General features: G+C 18.1%; 5 protein-coding genes and 1 non-coding gene across 6 annotated transcripts; 1 reads left to right on the forward strand and 5 right to left on the reverse strand.

Annotated features, from left to right (window-relative positions):
* Positions 1–42: 42 nt before the first annotated feature.
* Positions 43–2,979, reverse strand: SCD (stearoyl-CoA desaturase, putative; the record flags this gene model as incomplete). Its single annotated transcript, XM_028677141.1, has 2 exons — positions 43–1,800; positions 1,897–2,979. 2 exons carry the CDS (start codon positions 2,977–2,979, stop codon positions 43–45), a joined length of 2,841 nt encoding a protein of 946 aa, XP_028533560.1.
* Positions 2,980–4,365: 1,386 nt separating this feature from the next.
* PRELSG_1021200 (conserved Plasmodium protein, unknown function) lies at positions 4,366–4,860 on the reverse strand (the record flags this gene model as incomplete). Its single annotated transcript, XM_028677142.1, has 2 exons — positions 4,366–4,646; positions 4,782–4,860. The coding sequence occupies 2 exons, from the start codon at positions 4,858–4,860 to the stop codon at positions 4,366–4,368; spliced, it is 360 nt and encodes a 119-aa protein (XP_028533561.1).
* Positions 4,861–5,592: 732 nt separating this feature from the next.
* On the forward strand, positions 5,593–6,108 carry TCTP (histamine-releasing factor, putative; the record flags this gene model as incomplete). The annotated part of the gene is made up of 1 exon (XM_028677143.1): positions 5,593–6,108. One exon carries the CDS (start codon positions 5,593–5,595, stop codon positions 6,106–6,108), a length of 516 nt encoding a protein of 171 aa, XP_028533562.1.
* Positions 6,109–7,207: 1,099 nt separating this feature from the next.
* PRELSG_1021400 lies at positions 7,208–7,365 on the reverse strand. The gene has a single exon (XR_003699272.1). It is a non-coding gene; the product is annotated as a small nucleolar RNA snoR04 (small nucleolar RNA).
* A 1,466-nt stretch (positions 7,366–8,831) lies between these two features.
* On the reverse strand, positions 8,832–12,041 carry PRELSG_1021500 (conserved Plasmodium protein, unknown function; the record flags this gene model as incomplete). The annotated part of the gene is made up of 12 exons (XM_028677144.1): positions 8,832–8,912; positions 8,979–9,036; positions 9,108–9,189; positions 9,311–9,398; positions 9,493–9,582; positions 9,677–9,837; positions 9,984–10,620; positions 10,750–10,823; positions 10,934–11,019; positions 11,117–11,268; positions 11,463–11,575; positions 11,747–12,041. The coding sequence occupies 12 exons, from the start codon at positions 12,039–12,041 to the stop codon at positions 8,832–8,834; spliced, it is 1,917 nt and encodes a 638-aa protein (XP_028533563.1).
* Positions 12,042–12,603: 562 nt separating this feature from the next.
* Positions 12,604–13,659, reverse strand: PRELSG_1021600 (conserved Plasmodium protein, unknown function; the record flags this gene model as incomplete). The annotated part of the gene is made up of 1 exon (XM_028677146.1): positions 12,604–13,659. One exon carries the CDS (start codon positions 13,657–13,659, stop codon positions 12,604–12,606), a length of 1,056 nt encoding a protein of 351 aa, XP_028533564.1.
* Positions 13,660–18,481: the final 4,822 nt, after the last annotated feature.

Raw genomic sequence — 18,481 nt, forward strand, 5'->3', positions numbered from 1 at the left:
CATATAAAATCTTTCAAATTTTCTCCATAAATTTATTAGTGCTTATAAAAATTCCTTCAATATTTCCATAAATTTATCATTACGTAACCCATAATATTGATCTAATGTTTTATCAAAATGCTTATATATTTCTTTGGTTCTATAACTAGGTATTTTTGAATTTATAAACTCCACAACATGTGTATAGCATAAATGATGATGTATGAAATTTATAAATGAAAAAATTAATTTGTATAATCTTTTTTTACTCTGATAAATAGAATTATTTTTTTTCCACTCAAGAAGAGATTGAAAAGCAACGTAATTTAAAACACCTATATCTACATCTTTTGTGTTTATATCCATTTGCAAGAACGGGGGGTTTTTTAATAAATAAATGTATATCAATAACCACATATTAAATACAATGTAAGGGCTTATAACAAATATAAAGAAATAAAAATATCCAAACACATAAGAAGCCATTCCATAAAATACCAAGAAAAAGGAAAATATCAAAGTGTATAAGTCAAAATATATAGGGCCTTTTAAAAGTTTTAGAAAATCTTCATTCAATGATGCAAGCAATGGCTTTTTTGTTTTTTCTGAACTGTAAGGTAATAAAATAAAGGAGGAAATAATACTACCAAAAAAATGGTTGAAAAATGGTTTCTCAAAAAGTAGCTCTCTTTTGCACTCATAAACTAATGAATAGATACTTGCAAACATAGTTCCCATAGGTAAGGTATATAAAATGATATGAAAAAAAATGAAAAGGGAAACAGAACATATATTATTACTTTCTAAAGTAAATTTTTCCGAAAATTTAGAAAACATAGTTCCATTTCCATATTTATTATAACAATACCATAAGTGAATTAAAAATATAGTAATCATAATTATAATATCTCTTAAAAAGTATAAAATGTACATAAATGTTGAAATGCTTATATAATCATTGCAAAAAGCTTTAAAAGAATTCATTAACTCCGTTATATAACTAGTATCCTCTTTTTTCATTATTTCATTTTTAATATTTTCACTTAATAATTTGTTTCTCTTCTCTAATTTTAAACCTTCTCTTAATCTAACTTCTTTACATATATTTTGCGCGGACTTTAAATCCCATACTAATCCTAAATAATAAAAGAAATTTATCAAATATTTAGTAGGATTGATACTAAGAATGTAAAAATTTTCATTCATAGCATAGCAGTAAGGAAAAACATGATGGTAGTTATGACATCCTTCCCCTAATGCTACAATAGAAGTAAAAATATTATTAGATGGTTTTATATCAATATTATACGGCCTATGACCAAATGAATGAGAGGCACTATTAATAGACCATGTAGCATGTAAAGTAATTATCCATCGAAGAGCTCCTAAAATAAAAAATCCATCCCAAAAATTGTTATACATAAAATAAGAATATATACCAGGTACAATAAAACAAAAGAATAAATTAAAATAAGGATCCAATTTGTGCTGTAATACAAGTAAAGGGTTCTGTAATAAATCATCAATATAAATTTCTTTTTCTTTTTCTTTCACATATTTGGTTTTCTGATATAGTAACCATCCAACATGACTATAAAAAAAACCATATCTTATGTTGTGAGGATCATATTTTGTATCACTATATTTATGATGTAAACGGTGGTTTCTTGACCAAACTATTACACTACCTTGATTTGCAAAGCTATTTAAAATCAAAAATATAAACTGTACAATTCGACTAGCTTTAAAGGCTCTATGAGACCATAATCGATGTGCCCCAAATGTTATTCCGAAGCCATTTATTAAATAAAATACTATGCACTACAGACAAAAAAAAAAAAAAAATAAGAAAAATTATATAATATTAAACATAATAACATAAATATAGGAATATTATAAAGTAAAAACATATATAACCTGAATTAATAGAGACTTTCCATAACTATGATAATAAATTCTGATCATACCAATTACAGCAAATGCATGAAAAAATAAAATAAATGTAAATAAAGAAGATCTAAACTGCTTATGATACAAATATAAATAATTAGAAAAAAGCATATGCGCATAAAATACATGAAGAACTATAGAAAAAGTAGCAAACTTTTGTATTAAACTTGAATTATTTGATATATAAGAAATTTTTGTAAAAAATATACTTATCCATATCATATAAGCAATATCAAGTACATGTGTTATTCTTTTTAATAATTTTATATTCGAATTATTTTTTAAAAAATTGGAAACAAAGGATATTAAGCATTTAATTAATTGTAATGTTAAATATACTTTCATAATCATCAAGTTCTGAATAAAAGTCCACAAATAATAAAAAAAGAACACAAAAAATGTTTGTAAAAAGAAAACATATATCCAAAAAGTGTTCTTTTTTTGCCTCTCTCTTCTTTTCTTAGAATTTAAATTGTTTTTTGCTTTCATATATTCTTCTTCCTCTTTTTCTTTTTTTTCTATCTCATCTATAATTTCTTTTTCTTTTAATATTCCCTCATTTTCTTTTAAACTTTTTTTATTATTCAAAATTTTTTTAGCAATTTTTTCTAAATGTTTTGACGTATCTCCAATTAATTCATATTCATATTCATTTTCAATGCTTGCTTCATACTTGTTAATTATTTTGCTTTCTTCACCTGATTTACTATTACTTTTTTTATTATGGGTACTAATTGCTTCTAAGAAATTACATAATTGTAAAATATTATAAAAGTGAAACAAATTAATACCTAATTTGATGTTTAAGTTTAAATGTTTCAAACTCATCAAGGCAATTACAATAGACAGTCCGCATTTTAAAATTTTTATTAAGTTAATAAAATTCTCAGAAAAATATCTTCTTAATAAATAGCAAGAAAGCAATATAAAAACAGTTGACAAGTAAATTATTCCTATATCTTCAATTCCCATGTAGTTTTCCTTAAATTTGTGCCATGTGCTTTCCATTTCATTATAATTAATTAGAATGCTCTTAACTAAATAACCCATCAATACGTTTTTATTTTAATTTTTTTAATATATTTAAAATGTTATATAAATATAAATTAAAAACAAATTAAAAAAAAAAGCATTAAAATTTTTTTTTAATACATGCAAATTATACAAAGTTAATTATATCTTCAATATTTTATTATTTAAAAAATATAATTTTTATAATATTAAATCTACCAAAAAAAAAAGATTTTTCTGTATAATAATGAATAATATTTCTTAAATTTTTTTTTTTTTTTCAATAATAAATAATCTTTGTAATATTTATTTTCGTTATAAATATTTCATTTGTTTAATTTTCTTTTATTTTTTTGGTGAAGATTAATTAAAAATTTTGCATGAATTATTTTTTTTTTTTGAAATCATGTGTAATTCTATTTTTTTCTTCTCATTTTCCAAAAGAAAATATAAAAATACTTGTTTTTTTAATGCCCTTTTAAATGAAAAAAATAAATTTTTATAAAAATAGATAATCAAATATTTTACATGTAAATTTTTAAGTGTCCACTTTTTCATAATTGCACATTTTTTTTATTATTTACTTCTTTTGTTTCACTTTCTTTTATTTTTTTATGTTTCATTTAAGATCCTTTTATTTTACTTATCTCTTTTTTTTTTAGTTATTTTTAGTACTTTTTAATATCTATTTTTTTTTTTTACCTTTATATTTTAATTAAAATTTTTTTTTTGTAAATATATTTTCTTTTATAGTTGATAAAAAATATATATATATAATACTAATAAGTTAACATATATTTTAATTAAATAGTTACTTCCTATATATATGTGTTTTCTTAACTCTTATTAAATGACTTTAATTTTAGGATTAATTGAGAAACAAAAAATGTACATTGGACATGCTTATCTTATTTATAGAAAATCTTGCATCTGCAGTTAAACTAGGATTGTAACTTAAAAAGATACATAAATTATGCCCATAAAATATATTTTCTATTAAAATATATGCATCTACAAAGACATGAATATTAAAAAAAAAGCAAAATAACTTTAAAAAGATTAATTTTTTTTTTTTTCGTTATGCTCATCTTTGTTAATCAGTTTCTAATATTTTTTTTCAGAGTATATAAATATAAATATTCATTGAAATTGGGATAATAAAATAAAAGACCTCGTCTCAATAAAATTGGTTCTGTGAAATAATTTGTTCATAAAAATTAAAAATATAACAAGACAATCCTATGAACATTACAAAGAAAAAAAAACAAAAAACAAAAAACAAAAAACAAAAAACAAAAAACAAAAAATAAAAAAATAAAAAACAAAAAAATAAAAAATAAAAAATTAAATACAAAAAAATAAAAAATAAAAAACGAAAAAAAAATGAGTAAATAATTATTTTTTATAAAAACAACACTTATTATTTTATAGAGTAAATATCTTTTTTAATTCTTTTGTTTTATTAATTAACTGATCTATTAATTTTTGTCTTAAATTCATTATTTCTTGAAGCTCTTTCATTGTATTGTAATGTTCTTTATACATTAAAAATAAAGCATTATGTATTTTTTCATTATTATGTATAACAAATTCGTTTAATTCATAATTTTTGCTCAAGTCAACATGGAGATTATACACAGAATTTGGCACAGGAGTAATATCTCCTAAAAAATCTCCACCTAATGTTACATTCTTCCCTTTTTTACCTATCAGTAAAAAAGAAAAACAGAAAACATATCAATAAGCCTAAAAGTGTAAATATTTTTTATTTTACATTCCGATAATTCAATATAGTAATAATAATGAATAATGATAAATAATAAAATTGTAATTTTCATTACCTTTTTTTATTTTTGATTTAGCATAACTTTTACAATTTAGTAATAAGAAAATTAAAATTAAAAAAAGAATTATTTTCATTTTATTCATTACGAACAATAAAAAATAATTTATACGATATTTTTATAATGCATTTAATTAATACTTTTATGCTTTTTACTTAAAATGAGAATTTATAAGTCCTATAATTTATTATTTATTATTTATATTTCAATACAGAATATTTACAATTTGAATTATGAGAAAAATTAAAATCTTTCTATTTTTTTATTTTATAAACGAAAGATTTTACAAAATATATTAATATTTTGTTAAAATGGATACTTCATTTATTAATGATAAAAATTCTTTCCTTATTTAATGCTAGTATTTTTTTTTTTTTAAATTTTTTTTTTAATAAAAACTGTAACGTAATTATTTATATTTTATCTCTTTTGTGCGTTTTATGATATTAGTGCTTATTTATTATTACAGGAAAAAAAAAAATAAAATAAAATAAAATACTGTTGTCATGTCAGCATAAAAAAAAAAAATTGCATATATTCATTTTTTTTTTACTTTTGTTTATTTCATTTCTCAAGTTTTTTTTTTTAATTTTCTTGTTCATAAATTGTATAACTTTTCATTTTAGCAAAGAATTACATAAAAAAATTAAAAATTAAAAAAAATATTTTTATTTATAATAATCAATTTTTTTTTTTTTAAACTTATTTTTGTCTTGTACATTAAGGAAATATTCTTTATTTTCTTTTAAAGTTTTACAGATTTAAATATATTTAATCATATTTACATTTATATATATATTTTTTTAAAATGAAAGTTTATAAAGATGTTTTTACAAATGACGAAGTATGCTCAGATTCATATATCCAAGAAGATCCTTTTGGAATTTCTGAATTTCGAAATATTGCATTTGAAGTAAAATCAAATAAAAGGATAAAGGGAAATGAAGACTATGGAATTGCTGATAACAGTGAAGAGGCTCAAGAAGGAATGGGAGCTGATGTTGAGCATGTAATTGATATTGTGGATTCATTTCAATTAACCTCAACTTCTTTCAGTAAAAAAGAATATAGTACTTACATAAAAAATTATATGCAAAAGGTTGTTAAATATTTAGAAGAGAAAAAACCTGACCGTGTAGAAGTTTTTAAAACTCAAGCTCAACCATTTATTAAACACATTTTAACAAATTTTAGTGACTTTGAATTTTATATGGGTGAATCACTTGATATGGAAGCAGGCTTAATATATTCATATTATAAGGGAGAAGAATTAACACCACGTTTTGTGTATATATCTGATGGATTATACGAAGAAAAATATTAAAAATATTTAAATTTATAATTATAAAATAAATATTAAGTAAAAAAATATGAACTTTTTTTTCTTCATTTTATACGTGAAAAACATGTGAATTTATGAAAAGAAAATATTCTTTAAATTCATATAAATAACATTTAAAAAATTTATATTTAAAAAGTATTTTACCACTTAAATTTTAAATTGTTTTTCTATTATTTTTACATAATTTAAGGAAAATGTAAAAATAAAAAACTCATGGAAGCAAAGTTTGCTTAACTAATTTTTAAAGCGTTAGATAAATTTTAGAGAAAAAAAAAATAATAATATGAATGTTAATTAAATATTCATTATATACTCAAATCAAAGTTTTCTTTAAAATGAATATAATGCATCCATTTTGCTTCAAACTTCTAATTTTTCTTATATGTTTTAAGTTATTTAATTACAAATTAAATAACTTTTTTAAAACCATGTATGTATTTTCACTTATAAAAACATAATATACAATTGTGTTTACTTTCATATGCTTACTGTTAAACAATAAATAATCCATTAATAAAAAAAAAATATTATATATATATATATATATATAAATACCAAAATTTTATAATAATATTAAAAAAAATTTGTTATAGAATTAAAGTACCTTACGAGTTTAATGGAAAAGAGTAATAGCATTTAATCATTTAACATTTTAAAATTAAATTATTTTTTTTTATGTATAAATGTATTTAAATTTTAACTACTTTATTTTTATAAGAACTAAAATTCCTTTATTCGCCAATAGTGAAAATTTTTAAAAGAATTTAATGTAAGTACAAGAAAAACTTTCTTATTAAATTATATATATTAAAAAATTTGAACTGATTTGAAAATGAAAAGTTTTATTAACTACCTGTAAATGCCAAATAGTTAAAATATATTAAAAAAAGTTCAAATTTTATTTAAGTTTCTTCTATTTAAATATCATCATTTAAAAAACTATGTATTGCTTAATAAATTAAAAAGATTAATATATGAAGAAATATTTAGGATATTGTATAAAATCCTCAAATTAAATAAAATGGTATTTTTATTTTATTCCCTATTAATATACCTCTATTATTTATATTTGTGTTATAAAATCAAAGGCTCTGTTATCTAGCGTTTATCATCTTAATATAAAATATTAATAAAAAAATTTTATTAATATTTTATATGTCAGATTTTAATTTTAACGCAATGTTTTCTTCATCGCCTTAATAGCTATATATTAATGCTGCAGTCTTCGGTAAAGAAGACGATAAAAAAAAATATATTTAAAAAAAAAAAATATATTTAAAAAAAAAAAAAAAAAAAAAGCGAAATAGTGCTGAAAGATGGGACCAAAAAGTGTTAATTTTTTTTTTTAAAAAAAAAAAATTATTGGTTGCTTAAAAAAAATATAATACATGCATGCATTTGATAATATAAATAAAAATATAAGTATTTTTTTATTATCTATAAATGAATTTTTCATAATATACTGATAATATTTGAACATTATAAAAAAAAGAAAATTAATTCATATTATACTATTGAATATATTTGTTTAAAAAATTAATTTAAATAATATTATTTTAATAAATATTTTTAAAAGTTAAACTTATTTTTTCGTTACAATTAATTAAAATGTAACGATAATTTAAGTATACAAATTAAATATTTTTATTGTGTTCCCAATTAAATGTATGCTTTTAAGATTATAAACTAAAGGAATAAACCTTACTATAAATTAAGAGTAGTTAATGATACAAAATAAAAAATTTTGAAATTTATATAAGAATATTATAATTTTTTTTGATCTGGGATTATAATTTTTATTTATAGCATATTATTTTACTACCAATGAATGTCTTGAAATTCTTTTCGCATAAATATCTTTAAATTTTTTATTTTTTTGAAAAAGAATGGGGAAATAATTACTGGGAATCTTTATTATTATGTAATTAATATGGAGACAAGTATCAAGATATTACAGTTGTATATTCAATTTTATTGTTTTTACTTTCTATCTTATCAAATATTTTATTAATCCATTCTATATTAAAAGTTGTATGTTCCTTTTAACTTTGGATTTATACTCATTTAAATTTCCTTTACAGATTTCAATTTATGAAATTTACAGTGAAACTAGACTGTTAAAAATTATTTGAATAAGATTAATTGTCAAAGTAAATATTTTCTTATTTTATAAGAATCCTTATAGTTTAATTTATTTCTTTTCCATATAATAAAATTAAGAACTAAATTTAAAACATAGATTAAATATATATTGTGTTTATAAATTGAGTTTAAAGTTTTTCATTTCTCAATAAATGTCTATCCTTATTAGAGGTATTTTATGTAAAGAAAAATTCGTTTTAGAAAAAAAAAAAAATATGCATAAATTCACAAATTCATATATATTAAATCCAATTTCTTTTTTTTTTAATCAAATTATACAATATGCTACAAATTTCATATTTCATAAAAAAAAAGTTTTATCAATTATCTTTAAAGATAATATTATATATTTTTTTTAAGGCCTTTAAAACTAAAAAATACGGTAAAAATAATTCAAATTTTCCTTTTTTTTTCGACTATACAAATTAAAGAGTACAAATATTCTTTTAAAGCGAATATTTTTGAATTTTCATTAATATTTCGATTTTCTTGCTTTTTTGTCTAAAAGTAAATTGAAAAACTATGTATTAATTTCATTTTTTACAAAAAAAATTTTAATTCTGTCATTTCTCTATTTGCTCCCAAATAAAAATTTCTCCGCTAGATAATGAACAAAATATCCTCTTATCTTCTAATAAAATGTTCTATAAAAAATTTTTTGAAAGTAAATATTTAAATAATTCTAAATGTTATTATTTTTTTCCTTTTACTTTTATTGGAAATTCGTGCTTCAGTGCCCTAACAAACTTTTTTTCCATTACATCAAATCTAAAGAAAATATAAAATTAAAAATTTCATGTTATTAAAGAAATTTAAATATTAAACTAGAGTTATTCTACATTTTTATTGTATGGTCTTCTGAAGCTATAAATAAATATTTATTGCTTTTATCCATTGGACATTTGTTTGCACTTGATGGACCTAATTGATAATACATTAAAAAAAATAATAAAAAATATACAAAGTAAAATAAAATATAATTACGATTTTAAAATAAAATTATAAGCACAAAATAATAGTAAAATATATTTTGTATTTGAACCTGCATCTATATCAATAAAACACCTATTTGCACGTATGTCCCATATTTTAACGACACCACCAGAATCACAAGAAAAAATCCAATTTGCCTAAATATAAATTTTATATTATTAATTTATTTATTTTATTTAAAAAAAGTTTAAATATTTTTGCTCATGTATTATATTAAAACTAAGTTATTACGTCTGTGGTGAAATTGGCATAGTTACATGGAAAGTGATGACCATAAAAAGTATTTTCACATAGCCCGCTTCTCATATCCCAAATTGATATCTAGAAAAAAATATGTAGTTTCCTTTTTTTACTTTAAAAAAATATTATATAAATTACTATTTATGAATAAAATTAGAAGTATTTTTTAAAATACCGTTTTATCTACAGATGCAGTAACAAGAGTACTGAAAAATGGATGATAATTTACAGAATTTACACTATCAACATGCCCTCTTAAAATTTGTCTTTGTCTTAAACTATTTATATCAAATATTCTAATTGTTTGATCCATCGAAGCAGATGCAAAAAAATCACCTAAAAAGTAATTTTAAAAATTAACTCCATTATATATATATATTTATGTTCGTTAAAAACTTAAATCTTCCAAACTTTACATAATAAAATTTATATATGCATTTATGTATAGGTATAAAATTATATTTTATTAATCAATTTAAAACCTTGATAATGAAATGATAAACTCCATATAGGTCCAGTTGAATTTTTAAAAGTATGAATACATTTTTCTTTTATCATATCCCATAATTTTATTTTAGAATCTCCACTACATGTACATAAAATATTTCCTTCATTATTAAAACATAGATCACCTATCCATTTTTTGTGGGCTTGTGAAGCCATTATTAATTCATAATTTATGATACTCCATGTTTTCCATTTTCCATCATCTCCTCCTGTTGCTAATAAACGAACTTTATCATTATACGCAAGACCTAATACAGCATTGTTATGAGCATTAAAAGATTTTTCAATATTTAAAGAAGAAATAGATAAAATGAAATCTTCCTTATCTTCTTTTTCAGTTAGTTCACAATTAACACTTTCGTTATTAGGCCAGGGAGTATCTTCTCTTTTTGTGTTTACTTTTTCTATATCCTTTTTATCTTGTTTTGAGTTAACGCCATGATATATATCTCTATTCTTTTCACCCATTGACGGAATGTTTATTACTGGAGTATCTGATTCGCTACTTCCTAATAAATACTTGAGTCTCTGAATGTACTTATTTAATCCTTCGATTTTATTATCCCTTTTTTCTTTTTCCATGGCAATAAGCGTTTTTTCTTTAATTGCTAACTATAAAAAAATTAAAATAATACATCATATAAATTTAAAAGAAAATATAACTTATATTCAATTAAATTGTAAGTATAATATAAATATTCTTGCAAATTATTAAAGAACGTATTTATTATACATATATACTTCGTATTTGCTTCTTATTTCATTTAGAGAAACTTTAATTTTTTCAATTTCTTTTTTTTGTTTATTAATTTCTTCTATTAAAAATAAAAATTATTAATTTAAAATGCTTATAATGCAAAAAATTAAGAATAATTTGCTTATAATTGAATTTTCAACAAAATGGATAAATAATTGGAAACAGTACTATTTAGAGTTTCCTTCTCTTGCAAAACTCTCTTATGATGCATTAAATAATAATCTCTTTCTTTCATTAATTTTTGAATTTTTTTACTGAAATAAAAAAATAAGTAAAAGAAAAAATAAAATTAATTATTTCAAAAGGCGTGTCAAATCCTGTCCAATTTTTTTTTCCACTTTTAAATTATACTTTGCATCTTCCAAAGAATTTTGAACTTCCTTTTTTAATTTTTCATTATTCAGAAAATCATTTCTTAATAATTCGTTTTGAGCAAATACATCTTGATATTTTTCTTTTCTCAGATTATTTATATCATCATCAAATTTTTTTATATATTCTTTCTAATACACAAAAATATGCATATATTTTTTCTCTACATTTTCATGAAAAAAAATATTTATATAAGGAATATTCACTAAACAAAAAGAAAAAACTCAAAAAAATAAAATATAAAAGTAGAATTATAAAATAATAATTATAATGAAAAAAACATTATTAAATAAAATAAAAGTATCAGCTAAATAAATAAATAAACCTCAAATACTTCAAGAGATTCTAAAAAGTGATGTTCAACCATAAAATTGTATATGAATGACAGAGTCATAGATAAATGTTTTTCAACAGTAGGAAAAATTCTTGAACTTCGTTCTTCTTTGAAAAAGTATAAAAAAAAAATATAAAAAAAAATATCAATTATAGTATTACAAATTTTCGTAGTTTTGCATTATCCAAAATTAAGCATACATGTATATATTCTTTTAAAAAATTTCAATACAAAAAATTAAATTTATAAATTTAGGGAAATATGTATTCTTTTACCTGAAATTGATTCATTTTTATTAAAGTTTGAAATATCAACTACTTTAACATTTTTCAATAATTTTTCAAAATTTTCTGAATTATCACTTCCAGATTCTAAACTTGATTCCAAATTTGAATTTCCATCACATTTTTTTTGAATTTTATTATTTTTATCATTTCTGTTATTATTTATATCCTTTTCTTTATTATTTATAATTTTTTCTACTAATGATGTTGTATTATATTCATCATCTATATTTCTCATGACTGTTTTTTTGTCTTCTAAAATGTTTTCTTTTTTTATGTTTACCATTTTTAAATTTCTTGATCTTTTGTACTGATATATATTCCTTGAAAGATTATTAAATTCTAAAAATATGTAATTTTTATTTTTAATATTTTAATTTCTCTAGAAAAATGTTTTGTTGAAAATATATTATTTCATTTTTTTTTTTAATAAATTCTGAGAAATTATGTGTATCTATCCATTTTTTAATTTTTCTCAATTTTCTTTTGCATTCCAAAAAGTGTTAATTAAATCATATAAAAATAAAATATATTGTTAAATAAATAATTAGTAATTCTAACACTTTTCTTTTTTTTTAAAATTTTATTAAATAGTTTAATATATTATATTTTTTATCTTATTTCCAAAAATAATTTAAGCATTTTCTTTAGAAAAAAAAAAAAAAACGATAAACAATATATAAATAAATATATTATGAATCCATTAAAAAGATAAAAGTGTGTGCAAAACTCAAAAATGGATAAAAACAAGATCTTTATTCTAAAAATAACCTATCACTAAATAAATATATATTTTAAAAATAATTAAAAATGTTATTGAGTAAAACGAAATATATGATTTAAAAATTTTATGTCTTATTACATGATATTAAAAATTGACATGAAAAGTTATTTAAATTGAAAAAGCAAGCTCCCATATTTTTTTTTTTTCTTTTTTTTATATTTTTGCTAATTACGGGACTTATATTACCGGAAATACTAAAATGTCGCCTTGAATTATCAACTACCTCATTTGCTTGTTTTATATTGCTTCTTGTCACTATCGTATCAATATCTTTTAAAGATAAAGGTTGAATTCTTTGTAATTCATTTTCACAATTAATATATGGAACACTCTCTTTATTCAATTTTTTATCCATTTTTATACTAAAGTCACGATAAGTCTTTATTTTCTTTTTCATTTTATCATCTTTCATCATTATCCATTTACTATTTTGAAATTTTTCTTTATATCCATGATTTACTACTGAATTTACAATATTATTATGTTCAATCAAATTAATATTGTTGTAAATGATTATTTGTCTTTCATTTGAATATACATTATTTATATTACAATTTCTATTATTTAATTCTGAAACGTTTTTGCCTTGAAATTTTTTTAAACCTCTGTCTTTAATCATATAATTTGTTGAAAAATAATCATAGTTTTCAGAGATATTACTTACTTCCTCCATGGGAATGCTTTCTAAATTTGAACATTTATAATGGAAGTTTCTTTCAAAAAAATTTTCTTTCATAATTTCATCATTAATTTGAGTTTCAAAATTATTATTATTAAATAATTCCACATTATTGGGGTATGTATTTCTGTTATAATTCAGTTTTTTACTGTCTTTAATATTTACTCTTTTTTTTTGTGTATCTTTTCCATTCTTTAACTTTTCTTTTTTTTTTCTTGGGGAAAAAATATTATTTGATATTTTTGAATTTTTTGTTAGGGTATCATTATGCTCAATGTTTAATGGACTTGCTATATTAAAAAGAGTGTTTTGAATTATATACTTCTTAAAATTAAAAGGAAATACAATCCTTTTATTTTCTATGGGAATTATAGCTTCATTATTATTTATTTTATCCATTTCATTATTTGATATTTTATTTTTAAACAGCAATGAATTCATTTTTTTATAATATAAAATTCATATAAATTATATATATATTTGTCAAAATAAGACACATGTACATTAAAAAATTTAAATCATCAAAAATATGAAAAATTATTTGTATTTTTCTTTTTTACAAAAAGAAAAGGTATTACAAATTTTTACAAAGAATATATAATTTGACAGAATGAAATAATTTTTTATTCTTCAATTATACCTTATTTTGAAAAAAAACATTTAAATATACAACAAAACAAATATATTTACAAAAGGAAAAAAAAATTCAGAAGTTATATATTTTGATTAAATATTATTAAATGTGTACTCGCAAAAATAAAATATTTTTGCTTAAAATAATTGAACTTAATGTGCAACATTTTCCTAGTTTTAAGAATTATCTTTACATAATTTTAGTAAAAAAGGTGTATATTAAATTAACTTAAAAAAATGTGATATTTCATTTTTATTGAAATAGAATAAATTTTTCTCAATATAACTACATATTAACATTATTTATTTCATTTATTTCCTATTTTTTATAAGTTTCCGTAAATTATTAGCTTTACTTTTTAATTCATTTAAGTTAATGAATATCATTTAATTATTAATTGTCTTTTCATTTTTATTGATTATAGAATAGTAGTAAGCGTTATTTTCTAGTTTTTATATAAAAATAGAAAATAATGTTGTATATCTTTATGTTATTTCAACACTTAAAATAAATTTTATTTTGTATGTTATAAAATGATATATCCATCTAATTGGCATAATAGTCTACATATAAGTAAATTAAATTTAGTGTTTTAAATTTAGGAGAAGCTGCAAAATTAAATTAATTAATCTTTTTTTTTGGCTTAATTTTATATGAGATGCTTTAAAGACTGGTGAAATACAAAAAAAATTATAATTTTTGAAATTACCGAAAACAAAATATAACTTACATATAATTCATGAGATAATACTATTTTTAAAAATCTTATAAGAATAATTCTATTATGTTTTGTAAGGGTTACGAATCAATAAAAATACTTTTTTCTGTAAATCAATATGAAAGTTCTTTTTATGCATTAAAAACAGATTTATTAAGTTATTAATTTGTGTAGACTTATTTTTCTACTTTTATTCAAAAAACAATCCTCCATTTTTTTTTTAATAATTATATATTTATTGAATGTTTTATTTTATTGATGTATTATATTTTTCTATGTGTAAAAGAATTTTTTTACTATGAATTTAAATTTTTAATTTAATTAGAATAAAAATAAATTTTATTTCAACTTTGTAAAAAAATAAAAGGAATAATTGTTGAATATTATTTTTTAGTAAAAGGGAACCTTCAGGTAATTTTATATGATTAAAATTTTTTAATAACGAATCAATATTTCATGTACATAGTCTAATTTTTTATCAAATTAAACATATACAATAAAATTATTAGTCTTTTGACATCATAATTAAATGAAACCATTAAATAATAATAAAAAAAATAAAAAAAAACTTAAAACTTTAAATATTAAAATCTTAATAAAATATATTGTGATGTATTCTGAAGGGTAATTTCTAAAATAAATATAAATATGATATATTTTTTTAAAGTATTTGTTTAAAAATTGTTATTTTTTTTTATTTATGTAATTGACTTTTCTAGAAAATAATAAATTTAATATTATTATGTTTATATTCCAAATAGAATTTAATAAAAAAACATTTTCATTTTACTTTAAATTTTGCTTAATTTTGTAGATTGAAGGCATTAAAATATCCTAAGTTATAATTCATTAGTATATATTTCTTTAATAAGATTATTTCATATAATATGAAAGTTTATTATTTTAAAATAAAATTTCTTAAATTATCAAATGAATATATATTATATGTTTTAAACAGGAACCTTAAAATCAATTTTTGGATAATTTGTTAAAATATAAATTCTATTATTATTCTATTATTTTCAAGTTATTTATTCTGAAATTTTTTTTTAAACTGAATTTTATTATTCCATCAGATTACAGAATATTTTTTATTGGAAAGCAATGGTATATACATTGTCATTATAAATTAATATTTTAATAAAAAAAACATTAAGGTCTAAGAAGCAAATCTTACATATTTAAATTAGTAGAATGATTATTATACAAAGATATTATTGACGTATTTTTTACCTGTGAAGAGAGGATCTTGTAATTTTTTACCTTATCATAGTTTCTTATTAATAATTTTATTTTATGCATTATTTATTGTATTCTTAATTATATAAGGAACTTGAGAATTATTACAAAGAATAATATAAAATACCTAAAATTTCATGGGTAAAATTTTTTTGGAGATATACATTTTTTCTGACATTATAAATACATTATTCATTAATTACTCCAGTTTATTATGGCAATGATAAAATATATGATTTTTATTTTATGTATATATATTTAAATTACAAAATGTAGAATTTTTCACTTAGTGATTGTTTAATCATTTTAGCAGTAACACTATTTGTTTCCCTAAGACAAGTTAGGTGATCTTTTACTAATTATGCCAATATGTTTTTAATAAAAGCTTATATTTACATAATAATCAAATTTATGCAATAGTACAAAATTTCCAATAAAATTGAATTATTAATACGCTAAAGGATTAATAAACTTATAGTTAGTAAAAGATAAATATACAAGCTATTTTGTACTGTTTTTAAAAATATCTTTCCATTTACAAGCCCATGCTATAAAGATACTTAAAAAATTAAAATTAAAATTATACTTAATAAATTCTAAAACACTAAAAATTATATGTCCTTTACATGTACAAAAATGTATACAAAATTAAATTGAATTTATCTTGTTCTTAACATCTAGATGCAGCGCATTTTATTAACAAAATTTAAAATTTATTAATTTTATATACATTTTTAAATATATTCATTTTTACTTTTCTTAATTAGTAATTTAAGTTTTATATGTGTCTAGATAAATCAAACTTATAATATATAGAAAGAATCTCCTTATATATTTTTATATATTTAAAAATAAATAAACATATATTATAAATGTTCATATAATGTAAAAATAATTTTTTTTATATAAAAAACTATTTTTTCTATACTAAAATAAAATAATATCTTTCAACTAATAGTTTCTACTCATTTATAATATATTTAAATATTTCAAGTTAAGCTAATTTTTATTTTATTCTATTCTAAAATTTAAAAAAGTATTATTTTAATTATACTTTATAAATTAATTTATTATTATTTCATTTTAAATAAAATTGATAAAATAAAGAATTATTTAATTTTAATTTTAATTTTAATTTTAATTTTAATTTTAATTTTAATTTTAATTTTAATTTTAATTTTAATTTAATTTTAATTTTAATTTTAATTTAATTTTAATTTTAATTTTAATTTTAATTTCAAATTGTTATTATTGATTTAAACTAATAATATTCGCATTTTTAAATATTATTTAATTATTAATCTTTACACAATAAACTATTTACATTATTATATTATAAATTATAAGACATATTTAAATTACCACATCATATATAACTAACCATATAAATCTTCAATTATTATTATTATTATTATTACAATTAATTCATTTAATTTATTAATCATTTATATATATATCAATATTCCTTAGTAATTATAATTAATTAATTCAGTACATCAAATATAATTTCTTTATTATACAGACATTTATATTTAAATTTAATTATTTTTTCAGTGTATTATTTTTTTTCTAAAATATATTATAATCACTTATGTTAATATATATTATTTTTTATTAATACATAATATATATTTTTTTATTTAAACAAATTTAGTTAATTTATATATTCTATCTTTTTTCATTTTATCACATATAATTTATATATATATTTATCTAGATTGATTTTGCTAATTTAATTTAAAGTAACAATTTCATATGCAATTTAAGCTTTATTTAATTTAATCAAATATATTCATTAATTTATATTTTTATGTACTTGAATTATATATAATTTATTTATTTTTATTTCATTTTATCTATTAATAATAATTTTTAATTAATTTAATTATTTATATCTATTGTTTTTTATTTTATTTATTATTCACTTAAATTTAAATAAATTCATTATATAATTATAATATTATATTTACTATTTTATTATATATATTTATTTAAATTTATTTATGTTTTACTTATCCAATTTAAATATTGTATTTATAATATTTTAATTTATATTTTTTTTTTTTACATATTTTTGTTAATTTTATTAATTTAATTAACATTTAATAATTTTTTTGTTTGTTTTATTTATTTGATTTATATATTTATTGTTATATTTTTAATTAATTTTAATTTAATTGTATTTAATTTTTTAATTTAAATATTTCCTTTCTGATTATTTATATCCAATTTTATATTATTTACTACTATAATTAAATACTTAAATATATTTATTTAATTTTAATTATTATCATTATAATTAATTTAATTAAATATATATATATTGTTATTATTATAATTAATTTAATTAAATATATATTATATTTACTTATTTATAATATATTATTATTATTTTAATTAATTGTATTTATTTAATTTAAATATATTATTATCAATTTAAATAAATATATTTAATTATATATATTTGTTTATTATTTAATTAATTATATATATTTACTTATTTATAATATATATTTAATAATTTAATAATTATATTTATTTATTTTTATATATTATTATTTAATTAATTGTTATATTTATTTGATTTAATATATTAATAAATGATTTAACTAAAATTATTTATTTATTTATTTAATATATTATATACATATTATTAATTTAATTTATTTGAT

Source organism: Plasmodium relictum, assembly GCF_900005765.1.
Source record: "Plasmodium relictum strain SGS1 genome assembly, chromosome: 10".
Taxonomy (NCBI): domain Eukaryota; phylum Apicomplexa; class Aconoidasida; order Haemosporida; family Plasmodiidae; genus Plasmodium; species Plasmodium relictum.